The sequence below is a fragment of the Salarias fasciatus genome (assembly GCF_902148845.1).
Source record: "Salarias fasciatus chromosome 7 unlocalized genomic scaffold, fSalaFa1.1 super_scaffold_4, whole genome shotgun sequence".
In the NCBI taxonomy this organism is placed as follows: domain Eukaryota; kingdom Metazoa; phylum Chordata; class Actinopteri; order Blenniiformes; family Blenniidae; genus Salarias; species Salarias fasciatus.
In genome coordinates, this window is record NW_021941229.1 from 924771 (window position 1) to 946134 (window position 21364).

Sequence of the window (21364 nt, forward strand, 5' to 3'; positions counted from 1 at the left end):
AGAACATGGAGAACCATACACTCTCGACACCAACAATAGAAAACATGAAGAACAATACACTCTAAACATTCACACTGGGAAACACGGACGCTGGAGAGGACAGACCAGCAGATTGGATTGTTGGATGGATTATGGATTATTTCCGGTTTCTAGCTGTAGGACAGCTTTACTGATTGTTTATGGAAAGATTTTTGTTTGCTGTGTTTTTTTTTATCCTGCTGACATGTTCCAGCTTCCAGCAGAGCCCATGTTTGCTCTGCACGGCTCCTCAGTGAGGGCAGACTTTCCACATGTTTGACAAATCTGTTTTTTGATCTCAGCTAGATTTATTCTTTAATGACCTGGAAGTCATAATAATCAGTGATGGAATGTGATCTTTATCTGATAGGTATACAAGCCGTACTCTCCCTCTCCTGAACTTTCATTAATAATGGAGTTTATGTTCAATCACAAAGGATTTCTGACATTGTCCATCCATGTATTCATTATCTAACCCGCTCGGTCCTTCTCAGGGTGGCAGGGGTGGAGCCAGTCCCAGCTGCTGTTGGCGAGGGAGGGGTCCACCTGGGCAGGTCTCCGGTCTGTTTCACGGCGACACATTCCCTCTGGTCAAAACCCCGTTTAAACCCGCTAACACCCGGCTCCTCGTGGCAGGAAGAAAGGGTTTAATCCGCATTCCGCCCCGGGTCGATCCACCCTGCAAGCCACCGGGCTTTCATCGGCCTCCGATCAGCTTCAGTGGGAAAGACAGACCCGGGTCGGCGCGGTAATTTCCATGTTGACGTTGCGGTAGCGTGGCTACGTTAGCATGCTAGTTGTTGTTTCTGGACGTAGCCTGAGATTTCCTTCAAGACGACCCAGCATTGTCCAGACAGTGAGACCAGAGAGCTCCTCCTGGTCCGAGGCGAAGAGGAGATTCGTCGACTCCTCTCCATTGTTTACCGTGTTGTGCTCCGTCACGCTGATGATGTCATCAATGTGGGACACCATGAGCGTGGGAAAACGCAGCGACGCGGCTCGCCAGCAGGAGAAGAGACCCGGGTCTGCAGGCGGTGGGGCAGGAGGCGGTTCTGATAGCAGGTCGGCCCGCTGGTTCCAGAGGAGACGGCGTATTAGACACAGATAACCTGTCACTGTCACTTCCATGACAGTCACCAGTCAACCTCACATGCATGTTTCTGGACTGTGGGAGGAAGCTGGGAACCCGCGGAGAACCCACACACACAGGGAGAACATGCAAGCTCCACACAGAAAGGCCCCGGGCCCCAGCCGGTGTTTGAACCCAGGACCTTCTGGCTATGAGGCACGAGCGCTAACATCACCAAGTACATTTTGTTTCAAAAGGGAAAGAACAGCCCTCACAAATATGTTTACAGTATGTTCATGAGCAAGCAGCATTTGGGAGAGCAGGAAGTGGAAGCAGGCCACTCAGAACCCTCCTCTGAAGACTGCTGGTGGCGTGCCGCATCACTGATGCTCTTATTTTGGTAACTCACCAAAACATATGCACAGCAGCGCAACGATGAAGTGCCATCAGATCTTTGAGTTAGTTAATGTCTGTGTGCCAAATTAGGAGATCTTCACCGTAATACCACGATAACAGGAGCAGGATGAGCAGACTGGACTGACCGTGCGTCCGGCTCACGGCGACCAAAAGGCACATGGACACCTGACCGTGACCCGAGCACTTCTTCTAACGGTCACCTGGTGAACGCTGCCGCACTGAGAGCCACTTCGTTCAGATCCAAACCTCCAGGAGCCGGAAGGGTTTCACCTCCTGAACCTGGAGTCAGAACATCTGGACATCATCTCCTCACTGCGAGGACTCCAGGTGTCCCGGCTCTCTACATCTGACCGCAGACTGACGGTGAAGCCGTCTCTAATGCTGCATTCACACCGAATGCGTCCCGGGCGTCGTCGACGCTCGGGACGCCTCGAAGCTGACGCTTGTGACGCTTTAAACACGACGCTTGACACCGGGTGGTCACAAAGCTCGCGACGCTCACGACGCTCTTGATGCACGTCAGTTAATTGGCGCGCAGGAGGCTGATTTCTGTTTCCAGCTATGGCGGATCGCATCAGGAGAGCGGCTTGGCTTTATTTGTTAAATAAAGCTAGACCGCGTCGTCGTCGGAAAAGTCGCTATTGGCTGGTCTGCTCCTCTCTGCTCTGACTGCAGCAGGGGGCGCTGCTGAGACTGACCGCTTGTGAGCGCTTTGGGACGGGGGAGGGGCTCACGCAGCACCCGCTGCTCATTGACGACAGCAACGACACGTCCTGTCACGTCTCCAGAGCACCAGAGAAGGTTGCTATATTTGTCACTAGTTGCTTTTGACAAAAAAACGTCGCCAAGAGGCTTTGGAAAGTCGCCAGATTTAGCGAGAAAGTCGTCAAGTTAGCAACACTGGTTGGCCCGCATCGGTGCTCGGATCACTCGTAGTGACGTAGCACCGGAGGGATCGTCTCTGATTGGTTGACGCTCAGCGGCAGCGCGTCGAAAGTTCAGTTTTCCCAACTCTCAAAAAGCGACGCTCACGACGCTCCTGACGCCGGGGACGAGCGTCGTGGGCGTCGACGCTCGAAACGCTGGAAAAGCGATGCTCATGACGCTCCTGATGCGCCGCCCCGCCGCCCGCCGCTCCACGACGCTCGTCCACCATCGACTTTGCATAGAAAAGCGACGCTCACGACGCCCGCGACGCTTTCGGTGTGAACGTAGCATTACTCACTGTGCACCTTCAGTGGATCGTGAGAGAAAAAGGCAGCAAGACAGAAAGATGACGTCTGCTGTATCTGGGGTTTAACTGCACACTGAGCGTTTCGTCTGTAAAGGAAGATTTGTCAGATTCTCCAGCCTGACCTTTTGCTAACAGCTCCAGCCCTGGTGGAAGCGAGTGTGTGTGAGAGGATCCGTGATGAGGCTGATGATGGAGAAGTGGTGTGTGTGTGAAATGTGTAAAGGGCAGGGCGGGCGGATCGCCTGCAATAATCCGTCTTCACTGGAGGGCGTCTGGCAGGGGAAGGGCCAGAAAACACGCCGTCGGCATCACGCTCATTCACACCAGACCCCAGTCGGCACGAGCCAGGAAGCAAGGAATGGAGAAAGGACTGTGTTGTTGGCTCCATACTCTGTTTCTCATCGGCTCAGCTGATATGAAAAAACAGACGGCGGTGCGTGACGTGTCGGCGCCGCATACATCATAAAACGCTGCTGTGTCCGAACGGCCAGCAGCGACCCTCAAACGCCACGTGTCCTCACAAATGCGTGTCCATCCACTGTGGAGGTTGTTGATCCTGGAAATGACGGATACAGGAGGTGGAGCGAGTGAGAGACACACCGAGAGCCCGGTTCGTGCTGTTTGGCGATCATCACAGCGACCGAGTGGAGCCAGCAGCGAGGGCCAGATGGCGCCCATCACCGCGCCGCCATGTCTGCAGCAGGGAGGAGAGAGGCGGACCAGGCCTGACATGAGGACAGGAGAGAGCGGCTCAGAAACACTCATCATGCTACAGTCTCACCCACAGATGAGTTAGATCCCCGAAGCTCATCCACACGCCGTCTCCCGGGCGCTTCGGCAGCCTCTGTCGCTATCGGAGATGATCGGTAAACAGGATAGGAAACGCTGAACAGCATCCCAACAAGCGTCTTCTTCCTCGTACTGCTGCTCTACAGCAGGGATGAAGACGGCCTGAAAAGGAAGCCAGAGGTGGCAGTTATTTGCTAGATGAGTGGAGAACGCCGGCGCTGCGGGCTGGAGGACACCTGATTGGCTGCTGGAGTGTCTTCAACCAAGATTTCACTGAATTCTTTAGAGCCAAAGACAACGCCGTCATTTCAAGGCTCTTTCACTGAGAAGACGCACACAGCTCCACAAGTACAGGAGACTGAAGGAAAGAGCTCCCTGTAACTGGGAGACACCTGCAGAACCAGAGACTTCCTGCAGAACCAGACCAGAGGAGACTTCCTGCAGAACCAGACCAGAGGAGACTCTCTGTAGAACCAGACCAGAGGAGACTCTCTGTAGAACCAGACTCTCTGTAGAACCAGACCAGAGGAGACTCTCTGCAGAACCAGACCAGAGGAGACTCTCTGTAGAACCTGATTCAGGAAGAACAGTGTCAACTAAATGCTACACACTTAACACGTTTTCATTTCATTTTCAAAATGTTGCCCAACTTTTCTGAAATGTAAAAATGATGAATTTTCTCTTGAAACGCTGTTTAAATGAGCCGAATGAGCAGACGGTGGTCTCTGTGCAGGAACCAGGGTGTGTCTGCTGACGGTGTTGACACTGTGTGGAGGGCGTCTCCATCAGGAGGCAGCAGGTGGAGCAGTTCTCCTGTCGTCCCAGCAGGACTTCTGGAGCCTGGCATGAGTCTCCTGAGTGTCTGAGAACTCTTAGTCCTTATTGACCAGGAACAGTGTCTTTCAGTGAGTTAAAGGCAAACGAAGCTCCAGGTCGTCTTGGAACTGCTCAGTGTGGAGGGTTTTGTGTGTGTGTGTGTGTGTGTGTGTGTGTGTGTGTGTGTGTGTGTTTCATTACCAACTATATAAATGCATCTCATTTACATCTCACATTTCTACTGGGTGAGCAGTTCCCAAAGCACTTTACACCGTTCATCACATTCACCCATTTACACACACACACACACACACACACACACACACACACACACACACACACACACACACACACACACACACACAGACGGAATCTATGCAAGGCGCTCAACCCATCCATTGCTCAGAGACACTTCAACATGTGGACAGATAGGGAACTGAACCTGCAACCTCTCGATTGAGTCAAGGCCACTGCAAACTGAGACACAGCTGATGGCGCCCCCTAGTGGCCCGGTGGTTTCACCCTGGGAGGATTTTTTACATGTCGATGTGACATTAATCACCCCCACAGTGCTCAGGATTCACTGATTACCCTGACTCTCCTCACAATGCGATCTCTGTGACAGTAATCTCTGAATCCCCTCATGCAGTCCAGACGGGGTGAAAGAAGAGCTCCCACTGCAGAACCCTGCGGACTTTGGCAGAGATAACAAAACAAATCACTTTGCTGAATAAGCTGGATTTGCATGGTTGACCTCTTCAGTCCCCACAAAACACAAATCCCATTTAGATAAAGAAATGAAGAGAAAACATCATGACAAATCCAGACAAGCTCCAGCATTTTGTTCTCCACTTCTTTCCTGTGTGTTCGGCTCTAAACCTTCATTGCCCCCCGAGGCTGGTTTATCGGTCCCGCCTCCCGAAGCTGGAGAGGTGAGAGCCCAATCCGCCCTGCACCCACAGAGCGTCCCACGCCGCTGTCTGTATGAATGGGTGTGACACATCAGGATGAAGGCTCGGTTGTTATTTTCTTCAGGTGGTAAACTGCCATGACGCCCCCCCCCCCCCCCCCCCCCACCTGTCACTCCATACATCAGAGGAGCTGAGGATGATCAGGGTCAGCCGCCGCCTCCTGCTGATCACTGTGCAGCTGCTTTGTCTGTCCTGGAGAAATCTGGGAGAAGACACTGTTTGCCTGAACTCTGCAGTGTGCGCGTGTGTGTGTGTGTGTGTGCGTGTGTGTGTGTGTGTGTGTGTGTGTTCTCGTATTTCTATCCTTGTTGGGGCCAAATGTCCCCACAAGGATAGCAAAACGTGAAACGACGTGCCTTGTGGGGACCTTTTTTGGGTCCTAAGTAGGAGAAACAGCGTTTTCTTGACCATGTTGTTGTTACTGAAAAAAGTAAAAGTGCAAAAACATTTCTTTAGGGTTAGGCTTTGTTGTGGTGTGGGTTAGGGTTAGGGTAAGGGTCAGGGTTAGGGGCTAGACATGAATGGGAGTCAATGGACGGTCCCCACAAGGATAGAAATACAAGACTGTGTGTGTGTGTGTGTGTGTGTGTGTGTGTGTGTGTGGCAGCAGCACACCTCTCCTGTGACGCCGTGAAGCGCTGTAGTGAACGGAAACGACGCGTCCAGCAGTTAACGGCCGTGGTGAAAAGCTCGGTTAACCTCCCGGCTCCACGTTTCCTGCTCAGCGGTTCAGAAACAGCGCTGTATCGGCAAACTGCAGACATGAGAGAGATTTACCGTTGAAGAGCTGGAGGCCGAGCCCCCCGACGCCGCTGCCTCTTGTCTACTCAGCGGTTGAAGCCCAGCGTTGTGCTGGACGCAGCTTTTCAGGAGCAGTAAATTAAAGCTGTCCTGATCGATAATCTTCAGGCATGTTGTGTGATGTGAGGTGGTTACCTCCAGTGACGAGGCCCGCGGCGGCCGCAGCGCCCCGGAGAGCCTTTTGGTCTCCTGGTTTCCCGGCCTGCAGAAGTGTTGCTGTGGGAGCCCCCGCTCCCCGGGCGGCCCCCGCTCCCCGGGCGGCCCCCGCTCCCCGGGCAGCTCCCGCTCCCCGGCCGGCCCCCGCTCCCCGGCCGGCCGGCCTCCGTCGGACTGCAGCGGGACGACTCCAGTGCATAAACAGGGTCATCTACACCCGCGGGTCAAACAAACAGCCTGAACTGGACCAATACCACCAGCCTGACAAATTCACATGAACTGCAATGTATGGACTGGGCCAGCAGGGGCGCACGTTAGACTCCAGCTCCACAACATTTCAAGTGAAACGACAGTGGTGCGAAAAGCTTCACATTCACACATTAAACAGCAGAACACTGAATAGCAGGTAGTGTGTTCCCAGTTGAAAATGTTGTCATGTTAGCATTTCTGAGGTCTGTGAACAAAGAGGCTTCATTTTCAACACAAACCTCTTCTGAAACGAGGAGTGAACGTGTTAGCATGCACACTCTTCAGACTAGCCAGGCTGTAAAGTGAAATGTGGTCGAGTATTCCGCGTTCTCCGTCAGCCGGTGCGGAACAGCAGACAGCCTGCTCCTTAGCGCCCCCTGCACCTGGTGGAACCCACACACTGGATATAGACACGGCGAATGGAGCCCAGCTGCTTGCAGCGCTCACAGGCTCTGTGCAGGCCTGGCACTGCAGTTTCCTGATGTCCTGGTCACACATCCGCCTCGCACACTTCTTTCCAAACACAAAGTAACACAAAAATGCCCAAATCACCCAAAATATCAGTATTTAGTGTGGAGACGCTCGGGGAAAACCTGGTTTGATGTGTGCCTGAATGAATTAGTGAGGCGTTTCTTCTGTGGACTCTGGGGAGAACAGGCTTCATAACCTGTTGCAGCCATGCCTAAAGCAGTGGACGTGTTGGTGAAGGTTTTGGACATCTGGCATCATTCATCTTTCACATCTGGCTGGGAGACACACAGCCACACACTCCCTCGCTACACTGGAGTGTTCTCCCACAGCGTTCTCCTTATCGTTCTCCACAGACATTTTGTGTCCAGACGGCAACCCTGAGCTCTGGTTCCGACCTGCTCTGTTCACCGAGCTGTTTGATGCTGAGGGTTTTCTTTCATCTGGTTCTTCGTCTGGTTGCTTTAGTAAACAGCAGTTTATTTATTCAGCACATTGACAGAAATACAAACCAGATGAGACTCGAGTCTCTCTGTTCTCAGATTTTCAGAAACCAGCCCGAGGAAAGTACCAGAGGTCTGTAGTGCGATCCCGTGGTAAAGCCCGGGAGTGTGATTGCTCTCAAATGTAAACAGTGCTTTGTGCTTCATTATTGAAATCTCAGGGAAAGGATGGAGTCACAGGGAGAGATGGAGAATGAATGCTGCACAAGGTTCAAATCCTCAACAAACAGGTTTCCTTTGGTTTATTCTGAATCGCTGCCAGCGAGTTCTGCTCTTAGTTATCAAGTCAAACGTTCTGACCTTGAAGAAAAGCAGACCTGGATCCAGCAGCAGAGTGTTTCTCTCCAGTCAGACGGCAATGTGCTGTACTGCCGTCGCGCTGCAGAGATGAGCATCCTGTTAGCATAAATGATCTCTGGTGGGGAGACTCTGGCCCGTCTTGGCTGTGCCCTGCTCAGCGGCTCTCAGCCGGAGTCTGGCGTCTTGTGACTGGAGGCCTGTGCCTATTCAGACTCTTAATTAGATTCTTCCAGACCTGCTTTGTTTGTTTTGAGGGATGAAACATTTTCTTATGTCTGAGTTTCAGACTGAGATGACCCCTGACCCTTGGCCGACTCCCAGGCCAGCTGTCAGTTGTTGGTTGTCAGTCTCAGCTGGAACCGCTGACTCAGCGTCACGCTTCACATCTTAATTATCTCATTAGCAGGAGAGGGTAGATCGTCAGAACTGGTCTGTCATCCGGAGGTTTCAGACGATGTGAACGGATCATTTTGGTAAGAGTGACTCAGACGGAGCAGCACTGTGGGAAGAGGACAGTCGTAGTGTCAGGGATGCTCCCATTCCGCTGCTTTAGATGCACAGGTACCAACGCTAACCTGAACCAGCTGCTGATCCCGAGACCCGACAGGAGGACTTATTAAATACAGTTACACTGACAGGAAAACACAGCCTCAGTGTCAACGCTGACATGGAGTCCTGCAGACACACAACCCCAGCTCCCATCAGTCAGACATAGCACATAGCACGTAGCTCGTAGCACGTAGCATATAGCATGGCGCATGCAGCATGTAGCATGTAGCATGTGGCATGTGACATGTGACATGTGACATGTGACATGTAACCGCATAGCGGGAAGGGGTGTCCTGCTGGGGCTGCAGCCGCCACCAGCTGTAGCCCCTTACATTAGCGTTGACTGTGAACTTAATTTAAAAAAAAAAAAAAAAATGTAAAAATATAAAAAGTATGTGTAGAATGGATTTACACAGAGCTGTGGGGATATGTGGACAAATGTATTTTAAAAGAAATTAAATTTAAATAGTTGAGGAGACTCCTCCCTCACCCGGAAGCAGCTTCTTCACATCAAACACCGATGGCAGACAGCAGCAGAAGAGCCAATACTTCCAAAAAAATCCAAATCAAATTTTCCCGAGGATGACAAAGGTGAAAACAGCAACATAGTGTCAGCAGAAGCTGAAGTCCTGTCAGCTAGCAGCTTAGCACCACCCGTCTCCTCAGAAGACGCCTGACTGTTCTTTAGCATCTTCAGCACCAAGGACAGCGCTTCAAGTGGCAGTGATTCCCTGCTGGGCAGTGTTTTTGTCCTCTGGTCTGGTCATATGGTCAAAAGCTCCCGACCTCCTGATGCAGAAAAACTGTAATAAAATGTGGATTTGTTAGAACTTGCTACTGTTTATTTGTGTGCATCGTATGGCTTCCAGCCAGCAGCCTGAGTGGCGATGCGCTGTACAGCAGGGGAACAATGGAACGAATCCAACCCAACCTCCTTAAAGCACCTTCCCGCGCGCCTGCACGTAACATGCAGCACGTAGCACGTAGCACGTAGCACGTAGCATTGCAACAATTCGCCTGTTTTTTCCAAAACAACCTCGCCACTGTTTTTTAATCGCCCCTGCTGGGTGAAACATGTAGGGACCTACATGGTCTTTACAGCATGTAGCATGTAGCATGTAGCATGCTACATGTTACATGCAGCATGTAGCATGAAGCACAGCCCAGAGCCGTTAAGCTACTGAGCGACGTGGTTCTGCCTTGCAGGATCGGACCCGGTACTGGTTGTGGTGTCTGTACTGGTGCGTCCCTGGTGTCAGTGTGGACGGTCACTCTGCTGCTCATACCACCGTGCGGCTGCAGACGTCTTCGCTCAGTGGAGCTCCTGGCTGTCTGCTAAAGCGGTCTGATTTCAGTGTGGCGCTGTAATCTTCTTACCGCCAGTTTAATCTGTTTCTCTTTTCTTCCCGTCTCATTCAGTTTAAGGGCTCAGCCAGATTCTGACCCTGCAGAATTTGGCCTTGATGGCTTTTTTTAAGTGAAGCTCCCCAAGAGCCGCCGCTCACCGCTCGCCTCACCTGACTTCCTTTAATGACTTCTGAAGTATTGATCAGCGCCGTGCGTTCCCCGTTTCATGCGCTCTCCCTACATCTGAAGCCATTATATTATGAAAGGCGTCTCATTCTTCCGGGGAAAATACAAACAGACTTGTCCTTTGGTTGCACCTGCAGCAGAATGAGAGAATTGAGCTGGGATCTGAGAAACACAGAGGTAATGAAAACACACACCGACGACGACTGGAGCGAGCGGAGCACGGATCCGTCATGGAGGCAGGTCGTTACTCCTCCCTCGGCTGGATTTATTAAAATAGAAGAGCTCAACAACTCACTGAAGAGTCAACACTCACAGCGTTTTCTCATTCTACACACAAGTTTTCTTCAGGTCAGGATAAGCACAGCCACTCTCACAGTGTACCATGTACATGTCTGGGTGTGATGGGTTATCACCGCTACTGCTGGAAATAAGCTGTATTTTTTCAGGACATTCAGCCTGTAGGTGAGAAAACGGACTCTGGGCTGATTGGCTTCACACTGCTGTATTTCAGCTGAAAGCCTCGTCTGAAGCGCGGTGCTGGAGAGACGGAGGAGAAATGATGATCTCCTGCTGCTGCAGCTGAATGAATGTTTTATAGTTGGAAGGCTGAAAAAGAAATGAAGCTCGGCTCAATCTCTGTATTTGGACTCTTTTGAAATATACTTTTAAAATATGGTTTTCGGCTTGTCACGTTTTCAGGCGCAGAGTCAGTTACCGTCACACAGATTGCAGTAGAATGTAACTGGCTTGTACTTCTGATTACAGTCAAAACTACAGCACAGAGTCAGAGTATTACACCTCTCCCATTCCTTCTCAATGGGGACGCTCCGATACCGGTACCGGTACCGGTACCAGTACTGTACTGTACTAACCTAATCAAATGCCATAAAGCCGGATACATGCGCCGCACGCAACCAATATGCAAACGCTATATGTTGTTATGAACGCTTCCGAACAGCCTCCAACAGTCACGGTGCCGTGCACGTCGACACACAGCGCCGTGCGCTGCAGGACCGAAGACCCAGGGACCCAGCTGGCCTCAGGGAGCGGATCAGCCAGAGTGGGCTCATGTTTACCATGTAGCATGTAGCATGTAGCATGTAGCATGTAGCATCACCAGGGTGTGAGCCGGAAACTCTCCAGCATGTAGCATGTAGCATGTAGCATGTAGCATGTAGCATGTAGCACAGCACAGCAAAATCCTCAGCAATTACACTACTGATTGACTTTGAGCTCTGGTAGTCCTCATGTCTCTGCTGGTTCAGCTGCTGGTTAAGTTTCTGGTTAATTTGCTGGTTAAGTTGCTAGTTGAATTGCTGGTTAAGTTGCTAGTTAAGTTTCTGGTTAAGTTTCTGGTTAGGTTGCTAGTTGAGTTGCTGGTTAAGTTGCTGGTTGAGTTGCTGGTTAAGTTGCTGGTTAAGTTGCTGGTTAAGTTTCTGGTTAAGTTTCTGGTTAGGTTGCTAGTTGAGTTGCTGGTTACGTTTCTGGTTAAGTTTCTGGTTAAGTTGCTGGTTAAGTTTCAGGTTAAGTTGCTGGTTAAGTTGCTTGTTAATTTGCTGGTTAAGCTGCTGCTTGAGTTGCTGGTTGAGTTGCTGGTTAAGTTGCTGGTTAATTTGCTGGTTAAGTTTCTGGTTAAGTTGCTGGTTGAGTTGCTGGTTAGGTTTCTGGTTAAGTTTCTGGTTAAGCTGCTGGTTAAGTTGCTGGTTGAGTTGCTGGTTAAGTTGCTGGTTGAGTTGCTGGTTAAGTTGCTGGTTAAGTTACTGGTTAATTTGCTGGTTAAGTTGCTGGTTAAGTTGCTGGTTAATTTGCTGGTTAGGTTTCTGGTTAAGTTGCTGGTTAATTTGCTGGTTAAGCTGCTGGTTGAGTTGCTGGTTAAGTTTCTGTTTAAGTTTCTGGTTAAGTTTCTGGTTATGTTGCTGGTTGAGTTGCTGGTTGAGTTGCTGGTTAATTTACTGGTTAAGCTGCTGGTTATGTTTCTGGTTAAGTTGCTGGTTAAGTTGCTGGTTAAGCTGCTGGTTAAGTTGCTGGTTATATTTCTGGTTAAGCTGCTGGTTGATTTGCTGGTTAATTTACTGGTTGAGCTGCTGCTTAAGTTGCCGGTTAAGTTTCTGGTTAAGCTGCTGGTTGATTTGCTGGTTAAGTTGCTGGTTGAGTTGCTGGTTAAGTTGCTGGTTAAGTTGCTGGTTAAGCTGCTGGTTGAGTTGCTGGTTGAGTTGCTGGTTAAGTTTTTGGTTGAGTTGCTGGTTGAGTTGCTGGTTGAGTTGCTGGTTAATTTACTGGTTAAGCTGCTGGTTAATTTGCTGGTTAAGTTTCTGGTTAAGTTTCTGGTTAGGTTGCTGGTTATGTTGCTGGTTGAGTTGCTGGTTAATTTACTGGTTAAGCTGCTGGTTAATTTGCTGGTTAAGTTTCTGGTTAAGTTTCTGGTTAGGTTGCTGGTTATGTTGCTGGTTGAGTTGCTGGTTAATTTGCTGGTTAAGCTGCTGGTTGAGTTGCTGGTTAAGTTTCTGTTTAAGTTTCTGGTTAAGTTTCTGGTTATGTTGCTGGTTGAGTTGCTGGTTGAGTTGCTGGTTAATTTACTGGTTAAGCTGCTGGTTAAGTTGCTGGTTATGTTTCTGGTTAAGTTGCTGGTTAAGTTGCTGGTTAAGCTGCTGGTTAAGTTGCTGGTTATGTTTCTGGTTAAGCTGCTGGTTAAGTTGCTGGTTAATTTACTGGTTGAGCTGCTGCTTAAGTTGCCGGTTAAGTTTCTGGTTAAGTTGCTGGTTGATTTGCTGGTTAAGTTGCTGGTTGAGTTGCTGGTTAAGTTGCTGGTTAAGTTGCTGGTTAAGCTGCTGGTTGAGTTGCTGGTTGAGTTGCTGGTTAAGTTGCTGGTTGAGTTGCTGGTTGAGTTGCTGGTAAATTTACTGGTTAAGCTGCTGGTTAATTTGCTGGTTAAGTTTCTGGTTAGGTTGCTGGTTATGTTGCTGGTTGAGTTGCTGGTTAATTTACTGGTTAAGCTGCTGGTTAAGTTGCTGGTTATGTTTCTGGTTAAGTTGCTGGTTAAGTTGCTGGTTAAGCTGCTGGTTAAGTTGCTGGTTAATTTACTGGTTGAGCTGCTGCTTAAGTTGCCGGTTAAGTTTCTGGTTAAGTTGCTGGTTGATTTGCTGGTTAAGTTGCTGGTTAAGTTGCTGGTTAAGCTGCTGGTTGAGTTGCTGGTTAAGTTTCTGGTTGAGTTGCTGGTTAAGTTGCTGGTTAATTTACTGGTTAAGCTGCTGGTTAATTTGCTGGTTAAGTTTATGGTTAGGTTTCTGGTTAGGTTGCTGGTTAAGTTTCTGGTTAAGTTTCTGGTTAAAGGTGCTGTAGGCAGGATTTTGCTAGTCAATGCTAATTTTTTTGTGTTTTCTTTGGATTAAATGTTAGAGTATCCATTGATAATCCTTTAGGAGTGTAGCATAACTGCACTACCACGAGGGCACAGTGTTTCCATCTGTCTCTGTTCTGAGCTGAAAAGGAATCTCGACAGCTCCAGGTATCTTTGACCAATCAGAAGAGCCCATGAGGCTCTAACCATGATTGGTCGAGGGGCATTCATCGCACGTTCTTGTGGGAGGGGCTTAATTTGCATAAGGGCGTAACGTCAGAGAAAACGGGACAGGATTGGCTGTGCTGGGTTTCAAATCGCCATCTTAGATGGGTCAAATCGCCATCTTGCTTAGGTAACCCTAAGCAAGATGGCGGAGATGCCGAATCCTGCCTACAGCACCTTTAGGTTACTGGTTAAGTTGCTGGTTGAGTTGCTGGTTAAGTTGCTGGTTAATTTGCTGGTTAAGTTTCAAGTTAAGTTTCTGGTTAAGTTGCTCGTTGAGTTGCTGGTTAAGTTGCTAGTTGAGTTGCTGGTTAAGTTGCTGGTTGAGTTGCTGGTTAAGTTGCTGGTTAAGTTACGGGTTAATTTGCTGGTTAAGTTGCTGGTTAATTTGCTGGTTAAGTTGCTGGTTAATTTGCTGGTTAGGTTTCTGGTTAAGTTTCTGGTTAAGCTGCTGGTTAAGTTGCTGGTTAGGTTTCTGGTTAGGTTGCTGGTTGAGTTGCTAGTTAATTTGCTGGTTAAGCTGCTGGTTAAGTTGCTGGTTTATTTGCTGATTCAGTTGCTGGTTGAGTTGCTGGTTAAGTTGCTGGTTAAGTTTCTGGTTAAGCTGCTGGTTAAGCTGCTGGTTAAGTTTCAGGTTAAGTTTCAGGTTAACTTTCTGGTTATGTTGCTGGTTGAGTTGCTGGTTGAGTTGCTGGTTAAGTTGCTGGCGTTGTACCATCTGGTTTTCTGGCCACGCTGCTGTCGGGGTCGTTCACGAGCAGCAGCACTCTGTGCGGTGTGGAACCTGATCCCTGATCAGGGCATCTCTACCTGTACGTTAGTCGTGACTCGTTGTTGCTTGTTGTATATAAATTTGAATCCCCTTAAATTTCATTGCAAATCAGCTGATGGGGTCCTCTCTAGAGGAGCGCCGTGGCCGCCTTGACCTCCTGCTCAAGGTCACTGCTTCCCAAACTGAATGATTATGAGGGAGATTAATAAAGCGAGTCTCTCCTGATAGAAGCATGTGTGCTCAGTGAAGCCTGGTCCATGTTTCACATGTCCGCTGTGGAGCGTCCGTGCACCACCGATGCGCACGTGTCTGTTCTCCTGCTACATTCTGGGCTCAGCGGCACACGTTCAATCCAGGCATCCTGGGGGAGCTTTCCCGATGCTCCCGCCTGCTTATCTGCTCTTTCATTACAGAATATTTATGGAAAATGAAGCTCATACATTGCTCGTCTATTATCATTTCATATCAGAGTTTATTTTGCCTTTTTAAGTTTCTGAATTGCGGGGAGGTGCCCGAGCGAGTCGATCCTTTCACTTTAGTCGGCAGACCTTCTCCTCCTTCCAGACAGAGTCTCTGTCTCCGTCCTCCAGTGTCTCTCTCTCTGGTTGTTTTTGTCGGCGGAGCTACAGCCTGATGGCTTCACAGTCACCGTTGAAAGTAGCGTCCGTCATGGTTTGTTTGCTGTGGAGAAGACAGCTGCACACTGATATCCAGAGACTTTATTCGATGAGGTTGTCATCTGCGTTTGTTTCTCCTAGAGTCAGTCACAGTCCCATATTGAGAATGAAGGAAAAAAACCCTCTAGAAAGGTGGTGGTAGGACACCGGTGTGCTGACCCCCGGTTGGTGTTACATAACGTCGTTCCTCTGCAGTTTACATGTTTTAGCCCACAGTTATCCCCATGTTGCTCTCTAGTTTAGCTGCTAAGTGGATCCAGGAGGAATTTCCTCCACGCTGTGCTTCATGCTCGAGTTTCTGGGCTCGTGCAGCAGACCCTGGTCCCTCTGTGACCGGGGTGTCTGCTAGCAGGGACACCGAGGCTGTGCTCTCATCGGATTGTAATTTCATTTCATCAGTCCTGACAATGAAAGCACCTGGAGTCTGAAAGTAGCTCCCGTTTAGAAGTTATATCATGATTTCAAAATGTGGTGTGGTGTGTGGACTGTGGTCAGCTGGACGCGTTTCACACTGACCGCTGTATGACTTGACTTCCTGACAACGAGATGGCCTTAATACTGATTTTAGATTTGACTTCCAAAGAACTTTGCCCTTATTTAACTTTTTAAAACAATTTTACACGGTTATGTTTTGCCATTTTCTTCTTAATTTTTGTGATTTTAACTTCTGTCCTGAGACCATCCACCCATCCATCCATCCTTCATCCATCCATCCCTCCATCTAGTTTCAGCCTCAACAGAATATAACTATTCACTTTCCATTTCTCATCAGTCTTGTTAAAGAAAAAAATAACAACAAAAATCTGCCTGGAAGATAATGAACATGTTCGGTTTGCCAAACAAAAAAAAAAAAAAATCAAGTGCTCAATTTTTACTGTTCACAAGAAAAACATGAGTTTGGCGGAGGAGCGGAGAATCCTTGGCCTGATGAAGAAAAAACCCTTTTGGTGCTGCAGAGCCGCCGAACAGCGTGTTTCCTCCTCAGGATTCACCGCTTCACTGGGAGCCTTGAGAGCCTGAGAACACAGAGCCACGGTCCCGTCAAGACCCGAAGAGTCCGCCGATCCAGCAGCTTCTCAGCCCATGTGCTGGACTTCAAGTCTGGGGTGTCAAACATGAGGCCCAGGGGCCAAAACCAGCTCACAGGAGGCTCCAATCAGTCAGATGGTTGTGAGCAAATTACTCTCAAAGTCATGAGTGTTTGACGAATTTCCCCAAAAAATAGTGTTACTGTTGCAGGCCGGGACTTCAGTTGACTTCAGTTTTGCTCAACAGGTACAAAAAACAGTTTTCTGTATTCTCCAGTGTTGATGTCAGAGTGTGTTGTTCTCCGTGTTCTCCAGTGTTGTCAGAGTGTGTTGTTCTCCGTGTTCTCCAGTGTTGTCAGAGTGTGTTGTTCTCCGTGTTCTCCAGTGTTGTCAGAGTGTGTTGTTCTCCGTGTTCTCCAGTGTTGTCAGAGTGTGTTGTTCTCCGTGTTCTCCAGTGTTGTCAGAGTGTGTTTTTCTCCGTGTTCTCCAGTGTTGTCAGAGTGTGTTGTTCTCCGTGCTCCACTGTTCAGTTTCCTCTGAACGTCCCTTTGTGGAGACCAGGTTCCAGATGTGAGTGGATCAGTTTACACCTCAGAGAACTTTGTTTTTTTTAACCCAGGCTTCTCCTCTCCAGGTTTGACCTCAGTGGGCGGGGCTTCTGAACCATGAATATTTAATGTTTCTAACAATCAGCTTCCGCCGCTGTACTCATCGAGACCGGCGCATTTGTTCGCTGACGGGTCAGATCAGAATGTTTCACGTCATACGATGAATCCTGCGCTCAGATCTGCTCTGCTTTCTGCGTAAGATTGATAAATAAGAACAGTAGTTTTCAAAAATTGCCTTGTTAATGTATTCATCAGATATTTTCTTCTTGTGATCATTTGGCCAGAGAAAATTCCCTAAAAGTAAGTTCCAACCTTTGTTTTAAAATAATTGGACTTTGTTTGGACAGAATCATTGACAGCAAGAAGCAGCGACGGCAGAAGTCTCAGTCATGACTCAGTCTCTCCTTTAACATGTGATTCTCTGGAAGTTGCTTCTCTGTGCTGACTTGAGAGAAAGAAGAGCTGAAACTCTCCTCCGTTACGCCTGCCGTAACCCAAAGCTTCAGCTGGACAAGAAAACACATTTTCTTTAAAGCTTATTTTTCTCCCAGCATTTTATCACTTTGTCAATAAGTCATAATTTACCTGGATTAAAGTTTCACTTTTAAACAAATTCTGTCATAAAAATTAAACTACAGCAGTTTCTAGGAATGAATGTTTTGAAGCCATGATGATGTGTAAAGGACTGAACTTGGCGTGAACTAGACAGAGTAAACTGGACTTAGCACACATTCAAAAGGTGTCCGAATACTAATTCGTTCCCGTAAAGCAGTGTCTGGGATTTGATTGGTCTGATTTTTGGGCTCACAGCTGGTCCTGATACAGATATCTGCAATATTTCTCTTGATGTAGCTGCAGAGAAGGCTGACTGTGTCTATCAGACGAATATTGTCATGTTGTACAGCAGGAAGTCGTCTCAGAGGGTAACTGCTCTCTGGCAGAAGTCAAACAGAGGAAATGTCAGCTCCTCTCATGTGAACACCCAGGAGACTCACACTCCTTTAATCTGATCAAACACTGAGCCCCGCAAGACCCGGGCTGGGTCTCGTCCCCGTCTGACCAGAGCCACAGCCAGTCAGTTTGGGATCTGTAAAAAACTGTAAGATAAATTAATAGTAAACTAATATCATGCTGTATCAGTGAAAATGTATATATCTACATATAGGAAGCAATGCACCAATAAACTGACTCCTCCCCCTTAGCTCTGGACCAATCAACCAGCTGACTCCTCCCCCTTAGCTCTGGACCAATCAACCAGCTGACTCCTCCCCCTTAGCTCTGGACCAATCAACCAGCTGACTCCTCCCCCTTAGCTCTGGACCAATCAACCAGCTGACTCCTCCCCCTTAGCTCTGGACCAATCAACCAGCTGACTCCTCCCCCTTAGCTCTGGACCAATCAACCAGCTGACTCCTCCCCCTTAGCTCTGGACCAATCAACCAGCTGACTCCTCCCCCTTAGCTTAGCTCTGGACTGATTGAAACTCTGACAGGACTGATGATTATCCCTCGATCGGTGACGTCTGCTCTCCCGGCTCTCAGCTCCTGCTGCTGCTCTCTGGTTCTACACAGCGACCTCCGAAACATCTAGATCACAACTCTTCATAGTGGTTCTCCGTCTAAAGCAGCTGAACGGGGAACGTTCCTGCTTCACTGCCAGATCAGCACTGAGCACTGCTCAGTGTGTGGAAGCAGGGAGGGAACTAGAACATGCTGGACAGGGTTCTCCAGGAACAGAGAGGTTCTCCTGGAACAGAGGGGTTCTCCAGGAACAGAGAGGTTCTCCTGGAACAGAGAGGTTCTCCAGGAACAGAGAGGTTCTCCTGGAACAGAGAGGTTCTCCTGGAACAGAGAGGTTCTCCAGGAACAGAGAGGTTCTCCTGGAACAGAGAGGTTCTCCAGGAACAGAGAGGTTCTCCTGGAACAGAGGGGTTCTCCTGGAACAGAGGGGTTCTCCTGGAACAGAGGGGTTCTCCAGGAACAGAGGGGTTCTCCTGGAACAGAGAGGTTCTCCAGGAACAGAGAGGTTCTCCAGGAACAGAGAGGTTCTCCTGGAACAGAGAGGTTCTCCAGGAACAGAGGGTTTCTCCTGGAACAGAGGGGTTCTCCTGGAACAGAGGGGTTCTCCTGGAACAGAGGGGTTCTCCAGGAACAGAGGGGTTCTCCTGGAACAGAGGGGTTCTCCTGGAACAGAGGGGTTCTCCTGGAACAGAGGGGTTCTCCTGGAACAGAGGGGTTCTCCAGGAACAGGGTTCTCCAGGAACAGGGTTCTCCAGGAACAGAGGGGTTCTCCTGGAACAGGGTTCTCCTGGAACAGGGTTGGAGAACACTGGTTTGATTACTGTGGTGAGGTAAACTGAGAAGCAGCTGTCCGTCATTCACCAAGCACTCAGGTCATGACCTCCTCCCAACCAATCAGAAAAGACCGTTCTATTTACGGAACGGATTGAGAAGAGGTAGATGAGAGGTGAAGAGGTGACGCTCCTCTGCTGCTCTGAGAGGTTCACGGTTCGATCACGGCCGAGCCACAGCGGCTCTGCCTCAGAATGTTCCGGTTCCTTCATCATGACGGTCAGAGCTGCCAGCTCCAGCGCTGTGGACCCTCTCACTCCGCTGACTGCACTGTGCTCCGGTGTGTGTGTGTGTGTGTGTGTGTGTGTGTGTGTGTGTGTGTGTGTGTGTGTGGAGAGACAGAAGGAGTTATAAAGCTGGATCCATGTGAATGTGAGAGTCCTCATTGTTCTTTTCCTGAAAACTCCCGGCCACGCTGCCGCCGCCGCCGCCGCCCTCCTCCTCACTTCCTCTGCAGCGCTCTGCGCTCACATCCTCAGCTGAGGGAGTCCTCTTTATTTTCAGCATGTGCTGCGATGAGGAGCTCCAGCTAACTAGGCCACTGCATAATAAGCACCAACAGCAGCAGAGTGGAACCAGAGAGAAGACTCGGTTCACGAGGGGGACGCTTTCCCAGCATGCAACTGCTGACAACAGTGATTCAGCCAGCAAACATTGTCCCTACTCCTTCACTGCAGAGGCTCCATTTAATATGACTGACCTCTGGACGGCTGGGCGGAGCCCCGAGCCATCGCCTCACCTGGCTGACTCCTCCTCTGGGGTGTGTGTGTGTGTGTGTGTGTGTGTGTGTGTGTGAGCGTTCTCGTATTTCTATCCTTGTTGGGGCCAAATGTCCCACAAGGATAGCAAAACGTGGAACGACGTGCCTTGTGGGGACCTTTTTCCGGTCCTAAGTAGGAGAAACAGTGTTTTCTTGACCATGTTGTTGTTACTGAAAAAAGTAAAAGTGCAAAAACATTTCTTTAGGGTTAGGCTTTGTTGTGGTGTGGGTTAGGGTTAGGGTAAGGGTCAGGGTTAGGGGCTAGACATGAATGGGAGTCAATGGACGGTCCCCACAAGGATAGAAATACAAGACTGAGCGTGTGTGTGTGTGTGTGTGTGCGTGCGTGCTGCAACATTTCACTGATGCTCAGCGTTTTACCTCTGGATTATTATGGTCTGCTTGAAGCCCAGTAGTTTGCGTCGGAGCAGCGGTGGTCAGAGCAGGGTCCTGACTGGTTGTGGGAGCGTTTATGGAACCTGTACCGCCTCCTTGCTCAGCTGTCTGGCCTTCGATGGCGGTTCTCTCCTGGAGAAGCTTTAGTCTGCCGGAGTGTGGAGGGTGGACACAGCACACAGCCTCCTGGAGACAAAGATTCAGTCTGATCTGTCACGGTACGACGTGGTCCAATCCCCCCACACCCAGCCGGGCCCAGCACCCCCCCACACCCAGCCAGGCCCAGCACCCCCCCACACCCAGCCAGGCCCAGCACCCCCCCACACCCAGCCAGACCCAGCACCCCCCGATACCCAGCCAGACCCAGCACCCCGACACCCAGCCAGACCCAGCACCCCCCCACACCCAGCCAGACCCAGCACCCCCCGACACCCAGCCAGGCCCAGCACCCCACCACACCCAGCCAGACCCAGCACCCCCCCACACCCAGCCGGGCCCAGCAGCCCGACACACTGCAGAGCAGTGCGGTGTCAGACCGAAGCGTGGTCCCAGCCGTCCTGCAGCCACTCAGCCACATTCAGCCTCTTCATGACATAAACTTTATGTTCTTTCTGATTCCATCTCCGTGGAAACCGGGGAAAAACCCAACATTCCCATGCATTTTCAGAAAGTTCCACCTTGGGAGCCGTTTTCAGGAAGCTGGATTTGAGTGGCTTTAAGAACGGACAGAAGGTGAACTGACGCCTCCTCTCTTCTTTCTCTTCCCCTCTGCAGTGTGGAGCACGACTTCCGTCTGCAGGAAGGCCAGGTGGTCCGCACCTGGAAGGTGGGCGACCCCCCCGAGGGCTCGCCGCAGCCCCCGACCCCCCAGCCCTCCACGCCCAGCCAGCAGGACTCCCCTCAGGCAGTGCGACCGCCCGCCCCCGCCAAGAAGAACCGCAAGAAATGCTTCTGGTTCCTCTGAGGGGGGCGGGGCCAGACAGGGTGGGGCGGGGCCCTAACGGGATGGCACGGGCAGGACCAGGTGGAGCGGGGCGGGGTGGGGCGGGGCAGGACGTCTCTGCCAGAACGCACTGCATACTACCAAGAAAAAGACAAAATATCACCCGTAAAGATTTATTTGGGAAAAAAAAATGCTGAAATGACCAGGAGGATTAAAATGCAAAGAAAACACCGGAGCTGTGGGCGGAGCTGTTGGAGCTGTGGGCGGAGCTGTTGGAGCTGTGGGCGGAGCTGTTGGAGCGGTGGGCGGAGCTGTTGGAGCGGTGGGCGGAGCTGTTGGAGCTGTGGGCGGAGGAGCAGCCGATGGCGACGGTTCCACTGCTGGTCCAAACGCA

At 50.1% G+C, this 21364-nt stretch overlaps 1 protein-coding gene across 1 annotated transcript in view; it reads left to right on the top strand.

Annotated features, from left to right (window-relative positions):
• LOC115383365 (protein INSYN2B) overlaps window positions 1-20991 on the top strand; it is a 45673-nt gene extending 24682 nt beyond the window's left edge. The window contains exon 3 of the mRNA XM_030085551.1: window positions 20802-20991. Coding sequence (XP_029941411.1) covers window positions 20802-20991 — 190 coding nt within the window. The remainder of the gene's footprint in view (window positions 1-20801) is intronic.
• Window positions 20992-21364: the final 373 nt, after the last annotated feature.